The sequence below is a fragment of the Oreochromis aureus genome, linkage group 11 (assembly GCF_013358895.1).
Source record: "Oreochromis aureus strain Israel breed Guangdong linkage group 11, ZZ_aureus, whole genome shotgun sequence".
In the NCBI taxonomy this organism is placed as follows: domain Eukaryota; kingdom Metazoa; phylum Chordata; class Actinopteri; order Cichliformes; family Cichlidae; genus Oreochromis; species Oreochromis aureus.
Window position 1 is genome coordinate 33,685,603 of NC_052952.1, and position 26,310 is coordinate 33,711,912.

The 26,310-nt window shown below is 38.1% G+C and overlaps 1 protein-coding gene and 2 long non-coding RNA genes across 3 annotated transcripts in view; 1 reads left to right on the plus strand and 2 right to left on the minus strand.

Annotated features, from left to right (window-relative positions):
- The window catches only part of LOC116311337 (inactive phospholipase C-like protein 2), a 43,761-nt gene extending 25,840 nt beyond the window's left edge, over positions 1-17,921 (minus strand). The window contains exon 1 of the mRNA XM_031728426.2: positions 17,452-17,921. Coding sequence (XP_031584286.1) covers positions 17,452-17,703 — 252 coding nt within the window. The 5' untranslated portion in view covers positions 17,704-17,921. The remainder of the gene's footprint in view (positions 1-17,451) is intronic.
- LOC120442605 lies at positions 7,720-22,334 on the plus strand. The gene is made up of 3 exons (XR_005614813.1): positions 7,720-7,795; positions 21,300-21,330; positions 22,269-22,334. It is a non-coding gene; the product is annotated as an uncharacterized LOC120442605 (long non-coding RNA).
- Positions 22,335-23,230: 896 nt separating this feature from the next.
- LOC120442606 lies at positions 23,231-23,782 on the minus strand. The gene is made up of 3 exons (XR_005614814.1): positions 23,748-23,782; positions 23,543-23,625; positions 23,231-23,439 (listed from the first exon to the last, which is right to left on the minus strand). It is a non-coding gene; the product is annotated as an uncharacterized LOC120442606 (long non-coding RNA).
- Between the last annotated feature and the right edge of the window lie 2,528 nt (positions 23,783-26,310).

Consider the following 26,310-nt stretch of genomic DNA (forward strand, 5'->3'; position numbering starts at 1 on the left):
AAAGGAACATAGCTGTCAAAGAAAGATAAAAAGAAGATGCAAAACAACACATGATTACAAAAAAAATTGAAAATTGAAAATTATCTCAATTGTCTTCTTCATAGTTGTTGGATGCTGCAATTATAAATGGATTTAAATTTTGGTTAAGCTCACATCCCTACACCAGGGTTCAAAGCATCCGAAGGAGGGTGACTGCTGTAGAAAGGAAGATTCTTGATTCAGTGCATGAAAGGTCTAATGTGAGCTGAGCTGAGGAGATCATCTCAGCCTTGGATTTAATAAATGTTGAACAGTTAACATTACCAAACTGCTGCCACACACAAAGCGAGAAAAGACTTCCGAGCATACTAAGTTTATATAGGGATTGGCAGAGCTGTGAAAACAAGTAAAGGGCAGATGCTGCTCTAGCACATTAACAGCTGCTGTGCGTCCAGATTTTTACGATTACAGCGATGTGGACGGGTCATTGGCACATGGCAGTGGATCGTTAGAGTCAGTTATAGTCATCAGCTGGTCCTGGTCAATCAGCTGAAAACGCACCAATTCTAGTCACCAGCCAATCCAGTGGGTGCATCTCAATACATGATACTGCGTAGGTCATAACATGTAGTGCGACTAATCAATATGCAACATCAAAAGGCAATTTATAATTCTGAAGTATTAAAAATATTTTTGGCCAATGGACTTTTTCCATCTACTAGTCCACTTGGCTCCTGAGTCAAAAAGTGCATTTGGATACCATTTAGGACTGTTTTGGTACATACAGCCACTTGCACAAAATAAACATACATAGGCTTTTATGACATCGCATTTTGGGTTGGGTTCAGGGCACTGTGCGGGCCACTCACATTCTTCCAAATACCAAAGTCATCTAACCATTGTTTTGTGAACCTTGCTTTGTGTACTAAGGCAGGGTCATGCTGGAATGTCCAAAATTTCCTGGTAAACTGAAGCATTAAGATTTCTCTTCACTGGAACCAAAAGGTCCAGCACAAACCCAGAAAAACAACCTCATACCACTATCCCTCCTGCTCCAAGCTTTACACTTGGAATACTGCAGTAAGGCAGATGATGTTTTTCTAACATTCACCAAATGCAGACTGCATGATTTGTCAATTCACAGAACATGTTTTCACTTTTCAAGAGTCTAGTGGCTGCGTGACTTACATCACTCTGTCAAATGCTTGGCAATGCCTGTTGGCCATGATAACCCATCGCCATCAAGCTCCCAGTGCACAGTTTGTATGCTGATGTTAATACCAGAGGAGGTTAGGAAACTCTGCAGTTACTGAGCAAGCAGAGCACTGCAACTCCTCATTCCTTGTTGGAACTTGGCAGTGTTTGATTTTATACACCAGTGGCAATGGGACTGAAAGAAACATATGAATTCAGTGATTAAAAGGTGTAGCCTCACTTTTGCCCATATAATGTAGATTCACCCACCATTGTAGCAGAAACCCTTCTTATCTGCCAAATACAAACTACACCAATGAGAAACAGCTGTTAGGTGAAGTGAAAAGCATATTCATCTTGTTACAATTTAATGTTCTACAGCCCACAATCCAAAGGACTTGCTCTCCTGACAATCAACCAAAATGTGCAACAAAATCCACACAGTTAAAATTTTTCCTCAAATTTGACACTTAAGTCTTTTTATGGCAACATTTTCAGCACTGAAAAAGAAGAGGATACAATTAACAAGAAAAAAATTGCCTTGGGTGGGCTGAGTTAATTGCTTACCACCATTTTCTTCCAACTGTTCTCTATGGAGCTGTTCCAGGCTTTACATCATCAGCTCTCCGGGCATAGACAGCCTATCATCTCCTCAATATTAGATTGAGACATTAGTCACAGTTACAATAAATTAATCTGTTAATTCTGTGATATTAATAAGAATCTTTACTTATTAATAGTACAGAAAGTTAATATTCCACAGGGTTGATTCTTTACTGAGTTTTAGACAAAAGCTGTTACTTTTTATTAAACTGTGTGAACTGTAAAGAGCCGTTGATAGCATTATCTGCAGTGTAATAATATTAAAAACAACAGTAACAAATATGCCTAAAGGGGCATACTGATCACCTTATCTGATACCCTGACCAATCTTTCATGACATTGTGAGGGCAGCCTGCTCAATCAATTGAATTACACAACAAGCGCTAGGACACATACACAGGGGTAACTTCTGTTCAATTTCCTGTAAGGCCCTCACAAAAAGTTAATTTGTTATGGTTCTTTTCAGAATGAGATAAGGAAGAAAAAAATCCAACACTGAGTAATTAGTCAGTTTCCTAATTGCTATTCAAAGTGATGACAATAAGCTAGTAATGAATTTAAACCAGTGAAACTCATACTGTAAATGATACCTGTCCTGTAGATATGAGCTGTATGAAACGAGAAGCAATAGGCTTCTTCTTCTTATCATCAAATGCCCTTTTTCTAAGCCTTTACCCATGACCATGTAACCTTCTGCAACTGGTTTCTTGTTATCTTTATAGCTGGTATGAATTTACTGGACCTTGAGAGAAATGTCAGCCATCAACCAAACATAATTGAGTTTTGATTCATTACCATTAATAGATCTCATTCCAAGGTCACCACAATATTTTCCATCAGTATGTAGGACATTTCTTTAATCCATGAACACTGCTTGCAACCTTTCATGCTACTCCAAAAAAAAAGGGTCAAAGACCCCCTTTCCACAACACAGCACTTCTCTTCTTTTCTACAGTGGTAAACTGGAATTCGGACCTCTTTTCAGAGAGTTAAAAACATAGTGGCTTACAGTCAAAAGGGCAATCAGTACCCTATGGAGGGAAGAGAAGGCCAGGTTAATTCTCATAAGGAAATAATGACTCAGTGTTTCATCTTTGAGGCTTCTCCAGATTTCCGCAGAGAAGTTATGTCTCTTGCCTTGAAAAGAATTTCACCTCCAAACACCCTTTACGCCACAAAGGAAACTCGATACAGAGCTTTACACCTCATGTTTATCATATTTGACAATCTAGTATCTAAAATAATTCTGGTAAAACAGTCAGCAGGACCAGTGATGGAAAAATAAACTGGAACTGAGCGTGGGAGTGACATATGCTCAGAGACATTCCTTCATAGAAGTGGATCTTTCATCCTTCCTCCAAATATAAAGACTGGGCCATTTGCTACTCCTTTGCACTGTTATTGTTTATTGCAAAATCACAAGTTTCTTTAATTTATATTTCAAATTCACAATGTTTATAAATGTAAAATGTGATACTGTTACAATGCAATCACCTAAGCTTCGAGATCTCAGTTGCTTCCAGTCAATATGAAAAATGGTGGCAAGAAGTAGCCATAAATGCATAGGAGGAAACAAAGGTACCTGAAGGTACAGTCACTGCAGGTTGCATCGATGTAGTGGTATGACTATGACTACCTCATTAGACCTCACGGAGTAAAATCTTGGGTTATAATATATTGCTTTTTGAGATTCTACTTTGTTAAATAAATAAATAATCTCTGATCCCGTCTCAAACTGCTTCTTCCCCATCTCCTTACTTTGTCTGACTCAGCAACCATTCCAAAGAACGCACACATAAACACCACACTTTGTCTGCTGACTTGGTGAATTTTAGAAAGTTCAATTGCTTCCTTCATTCCAACATGATTCTGAATTTATTACCATTTTATTGCAGCTGTTTCTAGTAAAAAAGAATTCATATGTTGCTCAAACACATCTGACATTCATTTTCTGTATGCATTTAAAGAATTGTGTTATCGTCTCATTTATGATTAATATAAAATGTTCTATGCATAACATTTATGCGTGTGTTTTCTGCAGTTTTGCCCTGAGTCACTTTATACATCTGACTTGCATATCTGAATTAATTTGAAGTAGTTGATTAGGACTGTTGTGCTTACTTTAAGCACAACAATCTCACTGAAAGTAGTTAAAAGGTTCTGCTTAAACCAGATCAATGCTATATTCTCCCACGTTAAGCTAATTTGCCTACAAATTCAGTGGGTCTTATTCAGAGACCAATAAACAAACACATATCAGCTGGTCACCTCAGACATTAGGCAGCAATAACATCAAACCACTCCCACATACGTGACATAAAGATAAAAGAACAGCCCACATGCCCACATATTATCTTTTCTACAACCAGTCTGGTGGTTTGACAAATACTCCAAAGCAAAACCTAAACTGTTAAGAGATGCCCACACTGATTTTCTTTACTAACACACATTTTTCATTGCCACAAAAAGAAACCTGAACCTCTGACTAGGGCTGCTCGATTATGGCAAAAATGATAATCACAATTATTTTCACTGAAATTGAGATCTCGATTATTTGACGATATTTATTTAACAATAACAATGTATTGAATAATGGCTTTAAAGATTGTCAAAAAATAGTATAAAATAGTGTGCAAATACCGATAACAGTGCAAATGTTTGCAATATAAAAAATAAATGAAAAATGTAAACATCTATGTTTAGTGAACTTCAAAATACTGCACAATATTTGATCCACGTCTGACTCCGTGAACGCATAATGTTTCCACACCACTGAAGTCGTTTTACCTCTTTTCAACCAACGGCACTCTTTCTTCAGCAGCCATTATCCTCTCCTCTCCAAATAACTTCTGCTTAGCTTTCCGAGCTTTCCAAGCTTCCCTCGGGTCCTCTTAATTGTTGTGACGCGTGTTCGAAACGCAGAGAGGTGCGCTCGATTTGCCACACGGAGCAGCGCGAGAGTAAAGCACGAGGGAGGTGCTAATAATCGGCTCAGTCATTTTTAATGATCGTTGAAAGCCCAGATCGTAATCTAGATTAAAATTCGATTAATTGAGCAGCCCTACCTCTGACTGCAATAGACAGATTGCAACCAAAATAATGATTCCAGAGCATATTATACCAGTGACCATCTACAAAATAGCTGCTTTATAAATATCACATTTAGTTTTTGTTTGTTTGTGACCTTTGAATTCCTGGCTGGGTTAAGTGTGGATTAGGTGAACAGGACACACGAGGAAGACACTAAAGCAAAAAAAATACACCCTAAATTAAATTAATTGATTAAATTAAATATTTTTCAACCACATTTGTTGCCTCAATAACAGGTTTGAAGTCTCACTCTGTACAACATGAAATTCATTTTGTCAATTAAGGTCTCCACTAGAGTCAGAAAGGAGAAGGCAATGCTCACTGGACAATAGCTTGTAAATGACAAGTTGTTAGCCAAGTAGTGTCCATGATGTTTGTTTTGAAAAGCTAAGATGGCATCCAAGAACAGCTGAACTAGTAACTAAACTGTTCAGTCTACCATGCAGCTGATTTTTCTCCTTCATTTCTTGGCTCTTTGGAAGGCACCATACGTTTTTCTATGCAGGGAAAACATTGTACATGGAGACCAACAAGTCTGCTAGAATACTCAGTTAATCTGCTGCCAATTTTATTGCAGGTAAGACCAACAACGTTAGCAAGCAAACGAGTGGATTTGCAGTGAACCTTTAGGTGCCAAAGTTGGATGTCAAACCTTCTCGGTACCCCTTTTTGTTTTAAGCACCACAGACAACCCGTTTGTTTGTTCTCTGAAGTCTTGGCAATTAGGGAAAAAAGACAAAAAGAAAAAACAAACAAATGCATTTTAACCGACATATATAAAAAACAACGTAAAGTTAGACTTTTCTGCAGGATATATGAGGTTTGGGTAGGTAAGCCTTCAGAGGGTTCACCGCAATTTTATCTGTGGTAGTATTGGTTGTAGGGGAAAAATTCACAAGGAGCTCCACACGAGGCTCCATAAATATATCATTATATACTCTGTGAGGAATTCTCCAGTCAGTTCCTCCAGCTGTAGAATAACTTCAACACAACCGTTCACATATGCAGAACTGCAAGTCAGGTCTAGCATAGCAGCAAGTAAAACTAGCTCGACAAACATGTTGGAAGTGGGTTGACAGGCCGTGTAAAAAAAATAAAATAAATAAATCTTTAAAAGTATTTGATAAATGAAGCTAAAAATTCACAGCAATCATTATATATCCATATTATCATTATCATCACATCATTATATATCCAAACTTTTGACCATAAATTTTGAGGCAAATCTGAGATGGTCAAGCAGAAGAGGAAGCAGGAAATGTGGAGAAGCAAAGCAGAGGAAAGACATACAGTGAGGCCTGGGATTAATTATGATTTCAGATTGAAAAACTGGCAATTTTGTTTGGCTCTTTACACCCCTTATAGACAAGTCTTGCAATGATACAGCTCCAAGTAGACTGTAAAACTGTTAAACCTCGAGAAATTCTTGCATTATTGATGGCAGGTCAACACTGCATTTCACATTTTGGTAAGAACTCCACCAGGCAATATGAAGCAAAACTGTCATGTCAGAGTTCAGCATAAAAAAAAAAAGACAGACTGAAAAGCAGTGGCACATTCTCAGCATCTGATAAGGCGTCCATGATGAGGCAGCGCGATGCAAGCAAAATTAACACCGTCCGTTAGCTCTCAATTGCATCATATTTCCACCTTCAGGAGTCGTATTACCGCCACAACAGCTGAACTGATTCATCCGTGGACTCTCTTACGGTTGAACAGAAGGCACTGACAAAAAACAAAGACCTGACTAACTTTGTTTCATTTCTTCAAGGACTACAAAAGGTTAATATGCAGAATCAATCCAACATATTAATGCACTACCTTTCTATTAATGTTATTGTCATACTAACATCGGTAACATAACTCAAAGTGAAAGTGATCAGAACTCAAGAACAATGTTATTGATAAACACTCCCAGAGAACAGCTGTTAAAGGTCCCTGCAGGCAGGATATTAGTTTGTGATTTTAATCACACAAAGCTTCCCAGTTTATAAAGTCAACATAAACACTAAATGTGATCTAATTACAATAACAGAAGACTCCGTGTAAACAGAGCTGGAGATAATATACACATTAATATCTTCTCACAGTTTATTTTTATGTGAGTATTACATATTTAAATATTTACTGCGTAGAAGTTACAGTTACCCAAAGCTATCCACGTTAAAAGAACTAATGGGACAACAGAAAATAAAGCGTGAAGTCTATAGTAGTGCTGCAAAAACTGTATTCATAATCAATTTATCTGAATTTTTCTTTTCATTATTTCATCATTTGAAATTAAATTAATATATTACAGAGATGCAGTGCTTTCACTTGACAAAAGCGGCCCTATTTTCCTGAATTAATGAAACAATTATCTCAAAAATTCCAAAAAAACTATTAAATTTTATTACTTCATTTTTTTCTGAATGAACAAGACATGTTAAAATCCCAGAAAGCCTCTAATGCCCTGAAACCTTGATTTCATAAGCAATGAGGAGCAAACCCTTAATACATTTAGGGGTAATTCACTCAAAATTCATCCACGTGTCTACGTGGTGACCAATGATGTTGGCTCATGAGACAAAGGCACTAGTATATCCCAATGTTTCCAGCGAAAACTATATTTACAAAAAAAAAATCATGTGAGCCATCATTAACAATGAAATCAAGCTTTAAAGTCAACACAAGCTCTTTTAGGATTTTAAGACGTCTTGTTAATTCAGATAGCAAGTGTTTTTTTGTTTTTTTTTGTGAAAAGCGCACTCTTACGCTTCCATAGAAATTAAGAAGCCAAGTAGCAGCCAGGTGCCGCTAATCAAATACAATCAGTCAAAAGCATGTGTGACCAGGGGTTTTGGCAGTTTGTTGGTCTGGGGCATTCTGGTGTTTTAACACGCTGCCAAAATCTTCCAAGAAGAAGACCTTCCAGCAAATTCACCTCAAGGTCAGAACGTTCAAACTCAAGAGCTCTACGGGCCTCATGCATGCATGTAAAATGTTAAGGTTAATAACAGTTAGAAAAAGACTGAGAGAAAATATGGCTCCTTTGCGAGGGTTGCCAGGAGAAAGTCTTTCTCTCTAAAAAGAACATAGCAGCACAGCTTAGCTTGCCTTCAGGTTGCATGTGAGCAAAGTCCAGACCTCATCTCAACTGAAATGAAGAGAGCTGTGCATTAACAAATGCCCACAAAACTCCTTCAGTTTAGTTCTGCCAAACATGGTTATACAAGCTACTGAACCATGGGGTGTACTTACTTTTCACAGGACTACATATCATCCTGTGAAAATGTGTTTGTGAAAAATATACTTGACTGCATATTATAGTATAAAATAATGCCATCCATTACAAGGGCATAGAAGGACTTCTGCCGTTAATGTGGTAGAAATATATTTGCTGCCAAGTTTTTTGAGCTACCCTTGAAATAACTTGGTGAAGCAAACAACACTTGTGTAAATCAGTGACACCCGACCTGGTAAATTAATAGGCAGTGATTCAGGTAAGTGCTGTTGCAAGTTGCCTTGCATACGTAAACACAACGGCTAGATGTGTGATGCACAGTAGGACGCTCATCAAGAACAGCTGTCAAAAAAACATCAATAAATTATACAATCGGCTGCCAGCGGCACTAGTTCGGACAAATGGATAAGACTCCGGAACGCACACCGCATTATTTAAGTAACTTTAAGAAGAAGAAAAATAAATTCAGTTTGCATTTGAGAATAATCTCTTCTTGGCAGATTCAGGCTAAATGATGATAGGCCAGTCTGTTGTAACACTTCAGATGTACATAGTAGCATGCATAATTAAAGTGACAATGCAACAGCAATGACACCACCACCTGCAACATCATATTTAAAAAGGAAATTGTTTCGCCACCCGCTTTACTTAATCATGCCCTAAACAAGACTTCAGACCTTTTGTCTTTCTTTTTTTTTCTAAACTGCAGAATTTAAGGATTATATCAGTTGGTTTCTTGCTGGGGGACTAATAAGTTTGTTGAGACTCTTTTTCACACTGCATTTCCCTAATTAGTTTTCATACTTATTTAGCTCTGGGTGTTTAAAATAGGACAAGCAGTGACTGTACATTTATACATTCCAGTGTGAGTACTCACATGGAGGAATGTATGGCTGTGCATTCAACAGTAATTATATAGCACAGTTAATTAGAGTGTATAAGGGAAACACCAGTGCTCAAAAGCTATTAATAAACATGGTAAACACTGATGACTGCAGTATGTTACAGCAGGCACAGTAAGAGCATCCTTAGTGTATATCTATCGATATTTGACTCAAGGAAATGCTTCCACAACACTACAAGCCAAGTATTCAGAGAATTTACCAGCTAAGACTGACATTGAATGATGCCTCAGTCTTCAAGTTGTATGAAACCTGATCTTGAAATCTTAAAAGGTGTGCATAATGTAGCATGTGCATTGCATACCAGGAGCTGAGAAGAAACAGCAGAGAGTTCTAGTTGATACTGAGCTTATGTCAGCATTAATAAACCAAACAGTAAAAATACAAAATATTTAGCTGTCCTTGAGTCACTGAACTGGACTTCTTCCTCTTGGTGTTTTCTGGAGCATTTTTTATGTAATTATCTGTTAAATAGTGTGTGATAACACCAGTATTATCCAATAAGTTGTGTTTCAGTTTTGTGAAGTGAAATTCTAGTATTTTAATAGTCTGGTACTTAATACTAATTACCTGATATTTGTGTGTGTGCATTACATCTGCACACTTTATGGTAGCGGTCCCCAACCTTTTTTGCACTACGGATCGGTTTATGCCTTTAAGGTGTTGTGGATAAATACAACAAAATAAAACCAGTACCGGTACCAAAAAAGTTAACGAGTTAACGTTAAAAACGATTAAGAAAAAATAACGATAAAAACCCTGAAAACCATACATTTCACACCCGAACCTCAATTCTCGCGGCCCGATACCAAACGACTCGTGGCCCGGGGGTTGGGGACTGCTGCTTTATGGTACCTAAACTTAGCTATTATGTTGAGCTCATGCTCAAATATGTTAACTTTTGCCTCCAAAAACCAACATTGCAGAAACCAAAACTGATGGGTGGCATCACAGTGGCTACATTCATCTTTTATATACAGTCTGTGCTCATCACTATAGGGAGGAAACACGCTTCAAACAGTCTGCTTTTACACAACAAACCACTGCTAGAAAACATTCAGTGTTCTGCACTGACGTAATGTAAAGTGTTTGTGTAAATGTAGATCTTTAAAAATGGGAAAAGCCCCACTGGATGAGTTGCCACTGAAACTAAGTGAACAATCTGATACAGTGATGAAGATCACCATGAAGTAACTTGTTTGGACTCACAGCACGGCTGGTCCGCCATAATTAATGCCATATTGTTTTCCCTTTTAACAGAAGGACATCACAGTTTGTGTTCTTCTCATACCAGAGCTGTGAAAAAAACTGTTGTTTATAAAGCAAAGTAATGGAGTGATTCAACTTAATCGAAAGGATCTGAGGTAAGAAAAGTGTAGCTACGAGATGCACTGCCACCCAAAAGCTTCACAGGTGAACGCTTAAAAAAAAAAAAAAAAAAAGAAGGAAAAAAAAAAAAAGAACGAAAATGGACTAGTAAAAGTCGTAGCCATATCCCAGTAGATAAACTGGGAGTAGCAGAAATAAAATTTTTGTTTTAAATTTCAAGCTGTCAAAGAAGAGTTGTACTTTAAACTACTGAACGTGCGCATACATCTGTGAACACACAACCTTCCAAACCAGATATTCAGAGTGTTTGAACTACAATCACAAGAACCAGTGCCTAAATGCTTTTGCAGCACTAAAGCACAATAAAGTGAAAAAATGTAGATGAAATGCCCTCAAACATTTTGTTTTGGTGTCATTTAGGGTCTCCTCACTGTTTGTTACATATAAACCACTAGTGTGAATTTTATGTCACAATCGTTTAAAGATGAAACCTACCACCACGTCACTGCGTCCACTTCAATATGTAAACCAGGACAGCTACAGATTACTGGATGTTTTACCTTTTAAAAAAGGTTCAGTGGCTCCATTTTCAAGCTATTTGGGGTTTTTTTTATAATACAAAGACACATAACTACAAGTATTACATGTAGCTACAAGTAAATACATTTCATCTGAAAGTGTTTCTTTTCTCAAATCCTCTCAAACCTTCAGAGGGTTTGAAACATCACTATAAAAAGAAACTTCATCTTTCATAGAGAGGATGTGGCCACTGGACAATGAAATCACAACAGTAAAAACTGTTTTCAATTATTAAGACAAGCTATAACCTAAAAATAACTCTAATCTCTCCTGCTGTATTATTTTCCACTGCAAGATAGACTTTTTCTGTTTTTCCATTGCATTCAGCTACGGCTAGGTGTTACAGACCAAATTCACATTGATATTTTATGTTTCAGTATTTTCTACAAAAGAGACAATGCGAGATGTCACAAACAAAACTCTGGTAAATATCTAGATAGTATTTAAACAGTTGGTTATTAAACAATTGCTGCAATTTTTAACAAATGTATTAGAACCGATTTGTGGTAGAACAATGGTGGTTTACCCTTCACTGGGTAAACTACCTCGTTTCAGTCTGTGATAGTTTTTTCTTCCCTCCACTCTGGGGCTGTGTGAGCCACAGATCCACTGACCTTACCGAGCCTACCTGGTAGAAAGCCAGCCCCAAGCAGAAAGAAGCACCGACCTTCACAGAAACTGAAGGCATGATCGAGTGTTGACAAGGTCGGCAGCAAAACCAATTTAAGCTGTCTACAAGAAATAAATAATATAGTTTAAGTATACAATATATGTAGAATATTTTCACTGCATCGGCATGAGACTCCACAGGAGTCCACGGGTAAAAACAGGAATTTACTTTGCTAAAAACGACATGTTTATGTATAGGTACCTGAATGGGTTAGTTTGTGCTACTGTCTGACTTTGATGACGAAATGTGTTAGTTTAGATTAGAGATGGCACGATACCACTTTTTTGTCCGATACCGATATCATAAATGTGGATATCTGCCGATACCGATATAAATCCGATATAGTGTGTTTTTTAATCAATAAAACTGTTTTTTTAATATCTTGCTGCTTTTTGTATAAGTTCATACTCAAGTTAAACAAAACAAAACACTAAAGCTATTCTGTTATACCTGTATGCAAAAAATACACTGCACCCAAAATATTTCATAGTTCAGCAATACTGATCAATCTAATAAACTTAAACCTACTCCATCCTCCCTATTGTGGTATTTTAAAGAGTAAGCAACCTAACTAATAGGGTTCTAAAACTCCCAGCAAAAAAAATAAATAAAATAAAATAGGGAACCACCCCCCACCCTCCACCTCATGATGCTTAATCGACGTAATCAACTTTAATTTGATGCAGTGTGAAAAAAAAAAAAATGCACAGAAATAAATTATTTTTCAAGAATAATTAAATAGATTCAACATCTTTCTTCAACAGAATTGCAGACTGCACAGATGGTACCTTCCCAAAGGAAAAAGACTATAGCTTACTAGGGTATATTAGACTTAATAGTTACTATATACAGTAATGGACTTCTATACATTTTACATCAGATTAAAACTTTGGGTGTAAGATTCGGATAATTATTTATTAAAAGCTAGACATTTTAAATGAGAATAAGAAAGAAAAGTATGTCTTTGTGCCCCCTTTTCCCTGTTCATGCCCTATCGGCCCCCCCTGGCTAAACTTTGCTAGATCCGCCCCTGCACAGTTACCAGCCGTCAGCTACGTGAAAAGGATCCTGGTGTGAAAGTAATATTAAATAAATTCTAACAACAGCTTATATCAAGCTTAAACGTGCTGCTGTTGTTCAGCCGCTGGTTTCCTCTTTCTGGTGCAAAGTGGGCCAAAAACAAAGAAGAGAGACGGACTCGCGACAGAAAAGCCGATCAGCTGATCATTGATCAGTTTCATGATTGAAGTAGCCGCAGGAGAGGGAGGGAGAGAGAGAGGCAGTCGCTCCATATATCGGTTGTTAAGCTTAACATGGGAACGCTTTACAAACATTCAGAGATGAACTTACACACTTGCTTTACTTCTCTCTGGGATAACTTCCTCGGAGATGAAATGCTGGTTTGGTAGCGAGGCTACAAATACACACAGCCGCTCTATAACGTGAGCGCACTGCTCCGACGTGCTACGGTTATGAGCCGAGTTACGCCATGTCGCAAGTTTTGTGAGGTGCTTTTTTGATATTTAATGGATCGGATTACAATTTTTATTTCCCTCCGATATCCAATCCAGTAATTTACGTCAGTATCGGACCGATACCGATACGTAATATCGGATCGGTCCATCTCTAGTTTAGATTAACCAATAAATTCATTGATGCATCAGGTTTTGTCAAAATTATGTAAAATAAGGTCCTACCATTTAGCTTTGTATCTCTTAACTCTTATCCATTTAAAAAAAAACAAAAAAACAAAAAAAAAAAACCTACTACTGTCTTTCTAGAGCAACACACTGCAAAATTGCACCATTAGCAGGACTGTCATCTGTCTTACTTTCCACCTGAACTGTTTGCAACTTCTCATCACAGTGTAAGGGGTGCTGCAGCCCTGATTAGTAACAGGGAGCTGGATTTTTTATTTTTATTTTTATTACAACGTTCAGATATATTCTGTGGCTCCACACAGAATTTTGTTGGTCAAATAAACTTAACAAAGGTTGCCGACTCCTGGTCTAGTCAACTAATCCATCACAGACCTTACGAGGGTTCCACAAACCCTCTCAGGTTCTATGGAGGTCCTGGCACATCAAAGTTTTCTGTCACTGGGATGATGAGCGGCAGGCTGAGCGTAGATTTGGGGTGGAGTATAGCATTATTCAGCAACCACCAAATTAAAAGCTCTACAAATGGTGTAATTTTGTCACCTAAGGACTTTGGCTTAACTCAGTATGTAATTTAGGAAGAAAGGCCCCAACCATGCAGCATTAGATGTGCACTGGCTTGTAACTCTTAACCACACACATGTATACACACCCACACTAATTATGTGAAACAGAAACCTTTCTAGAAGTCAAGTTGTTAAGCACAGAGGTACTACAAGCTGTTACTATGACACCGTGGTGGGTGATGTCCCAACCACATCCTCCCATCGCTTCAGAGAAAGAGTTTAACAAGAAGTGATGGTGTGAAACAAGCTGTCTCGTAAACGCTGGCCTACTCCTTCACCGCCAACATCTCAGTGCATTACTTGATCAGTCATACCTATCAGGAACAAAAACAAATACCTGCAAGAAAGGATTTCCTTGTAGTCAAGGGCACAGCTTGCTGCATTCTTGATTTACTGGATGTATTCCTCAGGATGTTCAGAGGGAGTTTAGTCATCACACAAGTGGAACAGTGAATGATTAGCATGTTGCAGTTTTATTTTCCATTCACAGCCACATTTACGTATGCAACTTGATTTTTTTTTTAATAATTTCAGCTTTAAAAAGGGAAAATTTGGAAGATGAATTCCACTTAGTTAGCTTTATTGTTAGTGGGGGTTTTCTCTTTACTTTTTTTTTATCCATTGCTGATTAATAATTTCACTTCCTGTATGAACACAAGTCTTTTTACCCAACCGACTTCTCTTAATTGTGGCCTACTGTGACATATTTTTTGTCTCCAACTTGTCGTAAGTCGTCTCTGCTGTGACTCACTAGATATTTATCCATCTACGTGCTGTGTTGCTAAGGAAATGCCACAAAACCATTTCAAACTGACCTGAGGTACATTTCACATATTTCGTTATGCTTTGTACAACAGTAGCCTTCATGACAATCTGATATGGCGGTTACTGAATTTAGGTCATTGAGCATTTAAGAAGGATTTCTCATCTGCATGGATAGCCTGGCACTGCACCATCATGTGGAAATCTCTAGACCAGTTAACTAAAATTGGACAGTTGCATGAAGAGCATCGATCTCTGCATCTTCTTTAATAAAAATTTTTCAGTTCAATCAAAAATATCTTAGAGAAGAAGTCAGAAATCTTCACATTTCTTATATTTAAATAAACGTGTCTGAATTCAGAGCATTTCTTAACAGAGCATGTGTTAAGACATGCCCTCACCCTCAGATGTCTCGGGAACTAAGACGGACTCTTGCATAGTGAGAGATTACTTGGAATTTTACAGGTGAAAATCTCGATATTATCCCCATCAATCTTCAGGTAACATCAAAGCTCAGCAGCTACAATTTGCCAAGAATTTGCTGCCTTGCTGAACCGGTTGGCAAAAATGTGAGCACCTGAACCCTGCCCTGCATCCAGAGCAGAAGAACTTTGCTCAGGTATAACATCACAGATCTAAAACTGGGTGCTCATTTTGTGTTAATGCACAATTAGGACACAGACTTCACTCAAAAGCATGCTGCTCTCTGATAGGTGCCTCTGAATAAATTCCTCACACGGCTCATGCATTTTAAATCTGGCAGGCCCCTGAGGAAATAAAATCCCTGGTCTAACAGCTAATTTACTGACCTCTAGAAGCCAAACGTAAACACATATTTTAATTAAAAAGGCATACATTTCTGAGATCTTTTGGGAGCCATTTTGAGTCTCTGCTAGGTTAACGTTTACCAGGCAGAGAGTACAAATTATGTGAAGAACAGAGTAGTGAGCAGTTTGTTCAGTCTAGACAGCATCTCCTGTGCAGTCTTGTGACTCACATTGTGACAACAACAGTAGCAGTGGGAAAATTTACATTACTGAGCTGCTGACATTAGCTAAAGAAAATGTCTCGGGGCTTTCGACATAATGTGCAACGTGAGGAAGTGTCATCATCTTTGATACCCTTAAGCAATATTCCCAACATCTACACCCATGAGATGACTAAACCAAAAGACAAAGCTTTAGACTGAGAGCCAAAGTCAAAATGCGCACCAGCAGATTAGACCTCTGTATGTGTCAAATGTTTAGTATTTGCATACCTCGCAGAAGCATGCAAACTAGTGCATTTCAGCAGCCATATTAGTATTCAGAATCAGCACCTAGAACATGTTAAGACTTAAATGTCTTGCTTGCAGACTCTCGCTGACCACATGGCTTTCTCTCAGCTGCATTTCCTTGTGTTACCTTCTATAATATTAATACTATGATAACAGTTACCTTAAATTGCTGCATAGATGCTGGATTTTTCTGGCAAAAAATGCGCCGTGACGTTTCTTTTCTTTTGGGGGGGGCATGATGAATTTGATTTATGGTGCATAAGTTGCAGATCATTTCTAATCAGACAAATCAGTGATTGCTTTACAAATGAATTTACAGATAAAATGTGAGAAGTGGTTGAAAATGCACAACCAGCCTTCTCAAGCCGCTCTTTGCACAGCTTGAGAAGGTTGGCTTCGGCATTTTCTGCTCTACAACTCCTTCCAGTTGGAAACGGTTGCAGCGCTGGTAGTTGGAAGTGGACCAGAGGTGCGCAAGGAGACGACTATAAAAAACAGAATGAAGAAATTCAAATCGGGTATGGCTTTTGTTTTCTACGAGTGGAAGTGCAGAACTTTTTGATTACAACAAGCCATGCGCACAATGCAGGAATGTTCTTCTTGTCAGGCGCTGCTTGACATGCATCCTGACTTTGACAGGAGGAAAACATGGGAGGAGCTGACTGTTTTATGATTCGTAATGTTAAAGCAGTCACATACAAAAGACCTCTCTGATTGACAGCCTCAGCAGACTGAGCTATACTGTGGGGGCAAAAAGATTTGTTTATATTTTGGAAAATGAGGTACAGTGAATTAACTATCAACTTTTTTGCTGTTGTTGCTGTGTACCACCAGATGTACTGAAAAATATAACAGGATTAGTAATTAGTGATTTTCAGGTAAGTTTTGAAGCGCTTTGGTGCAAGCCCAAATTCACTAGTTGCCAAGCTGAGGCATGTTTGGTTAAAGTAAGTTCAAGATAATTCACTGTTATAAAGACATGTTTTTAACCTCAACCAATGAAAGATGCTCCCAAAGTCAATAAGTGACACTGAGTAACTACTATGATTACGATAATCTGTCTAATCTGCCACAATCAGACAGCACTAGGGAAACATTAAACATTTTTAGTCGTGCATAACATTTTATTACGAGCACCAGCTACTATCATTACCCTTCCACTCTCTCATCCCCACTTTACCTCAGTCAGCTTTCATTTACATGTATTTGTTGTTCTCCAATTTAATCTCTGTTATTGCACACATTAGTTTTCCCTCCTAAATTAGCACAGACAGCATATTACTTTGAACCACATGCTTCACCTAAACGTCTGTTTCTTCTCTTCTGGTAACTGTATAGTGGCTCTTCAGGCACAAGTGCTTTAGTAGCCAGAATTTCTTGACATTCAAGCTAAAGTCAACAATACACTCTGCTATAGACATATTTAAAGTACAGGACGTGCTTCCTATTACTGGCCCCTATTGTGTGAAAATGTCACAGCAATCATGGTGCACAAAACCAAAGATGTACACAGAAAAGATTGCACAGTAACTTCCAACATCCTGTGTCCAGCGTAGATGTGCACACACTGGCTCACCAGAATGAATGGTATAACACAGAGGCTTGAACTTCAATGTTTACCTTGATAATGCTGCTCCTGCGTGGTATTTCAGATTTGGTGTCCAGACCGGCAGAGGTGTTGGCGTTGTCCACCCCGGTTTGACTGCCAGGTGCGACGAGGGATCCCGAGCCGACCATATTTTCAGATATCCCACAGTCTCCATTCAAGACCGACACTTCGCAATGCGTCTTACCAGCTGCCTTGTCGCTGGGCACGGCAGTATCCTCGGGATTCAATGGAGGCAGGCTGCCGTCCTCTCCAAACTCCGCCATAGGCACTTCGAGCACACACACACGCTCCCTTCTCTCTCACACACACACAAGCTGACGAGCTGCTGGGTAACAAAGCCGTATGTTTCAGCCGTACTCCCAATTTCCTGCCTGGCCTATTGCCTCGATGTAACATTTACACCAAATCACGCCGTATCATCTCTCGGTGCAGATAGCTGACAGGTTCCTACAGAGAGAGGGGTTTTCTCCGTGCATTGTGCTCTGTGGAGAGAAACCACAGCGATTAGCATAATTAGGCAGCATGACAGTAGTAACAGCAGTAACGTGAACAGTGGCAGCTTTTGTACAGAAGGCGTTCAGCAGTGCGCTGAAAGCGGATGTTAACTTGCAATCACTACAGACTGTCATCACAAATGCAGCAAATACAGCCGTTTTTTTCCTATGTATGTGCATGCTTTCTTGTGCATTTCTGCACAAGTTCGCACACACAGCGACTCCATTACGGTCCATTTAACTGTAATAACAATAATAACAACCCACCCACACCAGCGTACCGGTGGTCGTTAAGGTAAATAACGTTAACAGAAACTTATCAGGTCAATTAACATCTCCACTAAAGTCACGATTAGCTTCATGTGACGCTCGTCGGTTTCGTGTACTTGCCTTTTAAAGCGCCTGGTCCCACATTATCCATGAATGACCCGTCTTCTTTGAGCACAGCACCCTTTGGTGTCTTTCACTACTGTGTGCCGAGCCGAGCTTAGCTTAGCTACAGCTAACTCCACTCGCCTGCTAGCTGTTTGAAGTTAGTTTTCCCAGCCAACTAAAACTCTAGGGGAAGGAAAGAAATGAAGAAATGCTTCCCCTGATTTTTTCAGGTCAGGCTCCAGCGGTTCTTAAGGGGTTTTTTTAAAGAAAAATGAGAAAAGAAACGAAAACGTTGATTTCCCGTTAAATCACGCGCATACTTCTTCAGTAGTCTCCATGGAACAAAGTTGTGTATGTCTCGTGAACGCGCAGCAGGAGAAACAGGCTGAGCTGTCAATCAAACCCAAAGACAAGGGCTGCCAAACTTGCGGCCCGCGGGCCTGTACCGGTCCGCCACAGGGGCCCGTTTGGTCCACTTGATGGTTTGGCAAATTGTAAAATTTGCAGAATAAACCTTAATTACTCCTGTTAATCAATAAAATGTACCACTGGTCCTTTTGTGGTGGTGCTGAAACTGAAAGATACAGAACGTATTTATAGATCTAGTCCAGTGATTTAATTCATAAAGATGTCAAATATTTTTTTTTAAATGTTTTATTACTTTACACTGTGATCTGTAAAATACAATGTACATGTACAGCCAACGAAATCAGTTATTTATCTCAAAAGAGCTCACCTGCTCATCATTAGTGTTATAAATTACTCTCAGGAAATAAGAAAAATGATTGAGTAAGAAGTAATACCCTTTGTTGTAAAGTTATAAAAATGTGGTAAAGGTTTTTAATGGTTTTTAGGGTTTTAAAAAATTTGAGCAACATTTTTAAAAACCTTACCTGTGGCTGAGCTGAATAGTTCTCAAAGTTTTACTTCATGTCCAGAAGAGAATATTTGGACGTGTAATAAAGTTTACTTATTAAATTATTAAATATAAATGATTACACAATGCTTTTACTGATCTTACCCACTTAAGCTGAAATTAGCTTGCCCTTTGACTAAAATAAGTTAGAAATCCCTGCTGTAAACTACCAGGAAATATTAGAGACACACACACACACACACACACACACACACACACACACACACACACATCAATTACTTTCACTTTCCTACATAGGAAACAAGCCTGCGTGCCACACACTGTAAAATACCCACATGCCTTTCACATTACTCTCACATAGTTTAAGTGTTTTCTTGCTGACTTATGTCACATAAGTCAAAACAAAGGTACATGCAAAAAGGCCACAAAACCAACAGCACCACAAAGTCACCAAGAACAATTCCAGGTTTGTATAAACCTTTGAGCTATAAATGGATACAAAGAATTAGAATTTCTATAAAACCCAAGACGTTACCTATCTGTCTGAGGTAAAATAAAGGTTACACTGTATTGTATTCCAAGGAGACACGACATACCATGCATGCAGTGTAAACCAACCCAAATCCTCTTTTTATGGTAACATTTGGAAGTTTGGAACACATCTTTTATCATCGTTTCAGCCACAATAATCATTATGTTGAATAATTTATGTCTTCCATGGAATGTGGATGATATAGTGCATTTGTGTTTTCTTCTTCGTCACATGGAATTAAGACAATGTATACTGGTTTTCCTTGCTTTCACAAAAACTCCCTTGCAAGTGAAAGTAGCTGATTATTGTAATAGCACAACTGCCACCTTCATTGGGCAAGTGTTTCGTGTTATGTCACACCTGGGGAACTATGTGCTAGATTAGGTCCAACCACCTGGGAAGGGGCTCAGTGTGAATTGTGGAAGCGTTTCAGGGTCAAATTCATTTTTAATGCTTACACCTGCTGTGTCGCTTATGTCATGTCAGAGCAATGAGAAAATGCAATTTTGATAATGTGGTTTAACAGTTAGGGCTCATTTTCACTTATCAGGTGAGGAAAATAAACCCTGTAGTTATACTGTTCCAGTCGCCATTCATTCTACCTACAAAATTTAACAAGGATAATATAAAAAACCTAGACAGCACGGTGGTTAGCACTGTTGCCGCACAGCAAGAAGGTCCTGAGTTCAATTCCACCATCAGGACGGGGTCTTTCTGTGTGGAGTTTGCATGTTCTCCCCGTGTTTGCGTGGGTTCCTCCGGTACTCGGCTTCCTCCCACCGTCCAAAGACATGCAGCTTGTGGGGATAGGTTAATTGGATAATCGAAATTGTCACTAGGTGTGAATGTGCGAGTGAATGTGAGTGTGAATGGTTGTCTGTCCCTGTGTGTTGGCCCTGCGACAGACTGGCAACCTGTCCAGGGTGTACCCCGCCTCTCGCCCTATGACAGCTGGGATAGGCTCCAGCGCCCCCCGCGACCCTGAAAAGGATAAGCGGAAGCGAATGGATGGATGGAATATAAAAAACCCACCAAAAAACATAAATAAGACTTGCTGGTGTAGTTCTGCTTTCTTTTACTTTAATTTTATTATATATTTCTGTATCATACTATCTTCTTTTCAAGGATCAGCTGTGAATAATGCATAAAAAGAAAGTAAACAACACGAAACAAAAAAAAAAGTCAACAGGAGCACGAAGAAAGTGCATACAAAAGATTCTTGGCCAAATGTCATTAATCTCACAGTTTTATTCATTGGTTTCACATACAGGAAGTCCTTGAAGATACAGGAAATAGATGGATAACCAAAATATTGTTAAGCTGCTTTTAGGAAGAGCAAAGACAATGTTCCATGGAAAGCCTTTCTTCCACAGGGAATGCTGTTTTCTAACAGTCACTTGGCAGGGTTGACTCTACACTTACTTTTGAAAGTAAACAGATTAATGCTTTGAAATATAAACTGCTTTCTCTGCATGACTGTAGGACATGTTCTGAATGATTAATGTTGTTGTTCATCTGAGTCGTATTTATGATGAATCAAAAACAGCTCCCATTTTGTCTAATTCCCTTTTATTATTACAGACGGTGCTCGCAAGATGTACTAATCTCAAAGGTGAAGTAACGGCTCTTACTAAATAACAGGCCCATTGCACTGTTGCATCAAATTTCTTGTGAAAATATTCTCACACAGTAACTACACTACCAAAGAAGGTAATCAGGTTTTAGGAAGGGTGATCAAGCGATTTAAAATATTAGTCATGCATATTCAACACAGACCTTATATGTAATTCGTAGAGCCTAAATTCATAGCCTCCTTTACAAAAAGACACGCAGAGTGAGTGATGAGGCTTAACGGTATTTTACATGGTTTAGTAGGCTTTGTTCATAGTCCACTGCCTCAGATGAAAGCAGGCAAAGCGAGTGTTGTGAAATACAAAAGCAGGAGGTGGGGTGAGTTGTACAACAGAGACATCTGCTGACTCATAATGGTACAATGTCTTTTTTTGTGCAGCGCAAAGTTTGTTCTGACTTTATCCTGTGACCATTCGCGTTTGCATTACAAAACACAAATAATAGTAATAAAAACAAAAAGTCTACCCATGCACCCTAACTGCCAGTGCATTTGTGCTCTTTCTCAGCATTCCCATATACATTGTTATATTTTAAATATAAAAGAGCATTTTCCTTTTTCAACGTAGTCTTTTTGCACAAGTGTGTAAAACAGTTTAGTTGTTGGTGATTTTCCTTTGGCTCTGGTTCAGCTTAAAGCTTTTTTGGTGGTGCCTCCAAACAGTTCTCTGTGATACCATGTTAGGTGCTACCGTTGTCCCCTTGACAAGAGCTACTATTTGTAGTTAACTTTTTGTTTTCAACCATTTTGCTCTTTAGTATAAGAACTAATACAGTCGGGCGCATTCACTATTTTTTAATTAATATTTATTCATACATTTAGAAATGGGCTGTCATTTTTTTTTCTTGCTGATCCATCAAAGCTTTATCTTTCTTGCATCAGTTTAGAATCACCAGTTAATTCAACATTTACGTCTTTAGACTGTGTGGAAGGGAAAGCAGTACCCAGAGAAAACCCACCAAGCACCGGGAGGACAAAGACCCCCAAGAAAGTTCAAATCCACATAATACCTCTTTATCAATGTTCTGCCAGTATGTATGTAGTAAAAATTTAATTTAACAGAAATAAGCAACAGTAAAACTTTCAAATCTAAGAATACAATTAATGTTTTACATTTTTTTAATAGAATGTAGACTTTGCTCTTAAAAACTTCAACCCCTCCACTCGATGTTGATTTATACCTGTCGGTACTGAAATAGATTTTTACTGTACCCTTATCTCTGAGTGTGTGTTCAATATTTCATTTCGTTTCTTTGCTTTATTGATTGTTTGTTTTAGGTCATCACTAGTTAATGAGAAAAATGTCATTTTTGCAGCTTTTTTACAGTGCTTCTTGATATTGCAGAGCCATCTTTAACCGTGGGAAATTCTCTGCTGGCTTTCACGACATTTTACAATAACAACGAATGTGAAGGCAATTAATGCATATTAATGTAAACTCAATAAATATGTGTATGTAAATATAATAAAGCTCATGATGACCATTACATACAGGATCAATTTACTGAAGATTGTTCATATTCAGTCATTTAATGACAGTTGAACTTCAGCATATTCAGAATATGCTATTTTTAATGTACTAATACTTAATGTATGAGTATGTGCTGAGTCAATATTTAAATGCACCATCTGGTGCTGCCAGCATCAGTGGATTAACAATAACACTTTATTTGATGTTTGTTCCGACAAAATACTGCAATTCATTATGACGGTCTGTCCACAATCTGCAATCAGCAGGTTGAATGAAATCTACGACGACCAAACTGTCTTTGATTAAAGGTGAAGTGTTAAAAAAATGTCTTCAGACAATGGTACAGATTTTTCTTTATTTTTTTCCATGTTCTCTTTCATATGTCATTGGTATCTTTTCTTGTGTCACAAACAGAGAACCAACAAAGAACATGTGAACAGTACTGGGCTGAAGCCCAAGTTTGCAGACTCAACAGTTTAGCCTTCAGCCTATTGGAATGATCTCGGTGGTGCATGTGCACGAAGCAGGGCACCAAGCCTTCACCAGCTCATTACTGCATCCAGTGGTGTTTTTCAAGATTGGACAGTTGATGTAATGGTCTATGTAAGGACAGGGGTTGTCTATAAATAAAATAAGTCAATGATTAACTCATTGTCTTCATTATCAACAACACATTTTACCAGCCCAGTAATTAAACACCACGTTTGTAATACATTTACTTACTGCAGAGTTTGTCCACACAGTTGTTAGGACAGGATTCACATGGGGGTCCAGCTGTGTAAGGCACCCATCGCCTGAAGTTTCCTCTGTTAAATAAAAAGTGTGCTCAGTTTTTGCTCCACCCTCAAACTTCAGTTTATTACCTTCACTGATAAGATTGCTAAATAAAGCCACTGTAGGCTTTACGGGTGTGAAAGGTGTCACCTACGCGCGATAATAATGGCAGCCATAGTAATAGATGTTGTCAGGGCACAGCGTTGCTCCACAGCCAACTTTGTATGAGCTGTTCCATATGACCTGACGAGAAAAACTAAAAGACGTTGGTTTTAGAGATACTCCAGTGTGGAAACATTGAAATAGCTACTGATTGCTCAAATATGAACATAACTCATTTATGTTTGTCCTGTTTTAAGATTGCTAATTCTTGGCTGCCTGGAAAAATTTGGGCACTACACTCTGCAAGTTAATTTGTATTTAAAGCACTACATTTGTTTTAGTTAAAAGAGACAAATTTATCTTCCTAAAAACACAGTGCCTGTTTACAGTGATTAAACAACTGCTTTTTGAAATATAAAAATTTCATTTTTCTAAATAGGTTTGGATTCTCTTTTTGAAAGCAGCAAGGGCCACTCATCCTGAACATACAATTCACCATAAAATGAATATTTAGTAAAGAGAAAGACACAAACAGAGTCCTTCATCATGACATCAAAAGCATCCTACAGCAACAGAAAGCAACATACTTTTATTCAACAACGATAAACTAGAAGGAATATTTGTACTTAATCATTTGGACTTCTCTTATCACTGTCTGCACTTTCTACTTAATTCTTACTCTTTCTGTGTATTTTGTATAATCTTCACAGAATACTTTATTAGGAATACCTGTGAGCCAGTGTTTTCATGTAGCGCTTTGATCAGCCAATCATTAGCCGTAGTTCAGTGCGTCATTTCTGAACGGGCTGACCTTTGGGATTTTCATCATAACTGTCTGTAGTTTACTCGGAGTGGTGCAAAAATGTTTCTTGCAGCATGATAAACAGCAAATGTGTCAGATAGACTTTATTAATGTGTCGACCTTAGTGGGTGATTCACAATATAAATGTCTATCTGACAAAGCAGCAGATATTACTATAGTATTACAGCATAATATTGTCAGTCTAGACCAAAAGCATTAAACAGCTACCAAGAACTGAGGCTACTTGAGAACAAAAGGCATCCCTGGTGTTAAAATGCTCTGTGATCTACTTTCAGGAATAACTTTGCTTAGATAAGCTTATATTAGCTTATATTCATGTGGAAACTTTTCAGTTTATTTCAGTTCAAGAATAATATGTTCACTCAGCTGGAGTTGTGTTGTTTGGCCACCTGATCAGTGCAAGCCCAAGATTCATGCTCTTTTGGGTTCTGTGTTTTACTCCTTAGGTACCATGTATCCACTTTGTTATTGTGTGAATGTTTTGCTGAGTAAAGATCTGTAAGACTTCAGCAAGACAGTAATAAATTGAGAAAACAACAACTCCAAAGATGCTGAAAGCTGTATCAAATGAAAGAAGTCGTTTTCTTTGTCATTTGATCCACAGTTAACCATTAAAGTCTCAATCAGTAATTCATTGCCAAAAAAGCTCTAATCGAAAATGTTGTGTTTACAGAACCGTCTGATGAATAAAAACATGTAGAATTAATTTGCATATATGAGTTTTAATTTGTAACACATTTGCTACATCATCCATTCTTTTTTTCATTTTATTCCTTTCGATTTACTATGCAACTTATTTCAGTTTTTTGGAGGGAAATGAATCACAGTGATGGTGGCGAAGTCTCAAAAATGCACAAAAAGTCATGTAAACAACTTATGATAACCCTGGCTTTAAAGGGTTAATAAAAAGAAGCAGCTATCAAACAGGTAAAAGAAAGCAGAAACCTCGCTGTATAAGCTGTTGTTACCTGTGTATAGTGACCAATAGATTTTCCGTTGGTGGATCCAATGGGGTAATTGTAGCGCTCTACCTCACTATGCCACGCACCGATGACATCAGTCCACGACTTAAGAGAAGATGAATAGAACAGATTCTCGCCCAAGTGATATCCTTTTTGACAGTGGGAAACATGGCAGCACTGATTATTTATTAGGATCTACAAATGTAGACTTTTGTTTTCATGTCACAGTAGATTAAATTATTTAGATAAAATGGGGTTCATTAAAAGCCTATAGATGATTATCTCCTCGCAGATAATATATTCTACTCTGTGTAATTTGTTATTAAAAGAAGGTATTAAGACTGAAGATAAGATAAAGTTCACTGTGATTCTGACCATCAATCACAGGTTTGTTCAGTTCAGAGGGAACCTTTAAATTGAGACAGATTCAGATTTGGAGATGTGGTGCAAGGTAAAAAAAAAAAAAAGAAGAAGGAATGAAACAGAAGGAATAAAGGGTGGAGAAATATACCATTGAGCAGGCGGGTGCTGGGTGCTCCATGAGCCAGAATACACTGGTCAACCCAAGCCTGAGCACTGGCTGCTACCTCATCGCTATAGCTCTATAAAAGAAAAAGAATAAAAACATTACATTTTGAACATACACCCACAATCCCTAAGGAAAAAAAAATCATTCTCTGGTTAGATTTGTGCTGAAAAGGAGCCCATTTATGCCTGGAAAAATGGGAGAAATAAGAATGCAAAGTTAGAAAATACATCCTATTCTAATGCTTCAAATATGAAATGGCTTTAACTGAAGTGCCCTTGCTATTTGACACAAGCCAGTTTGC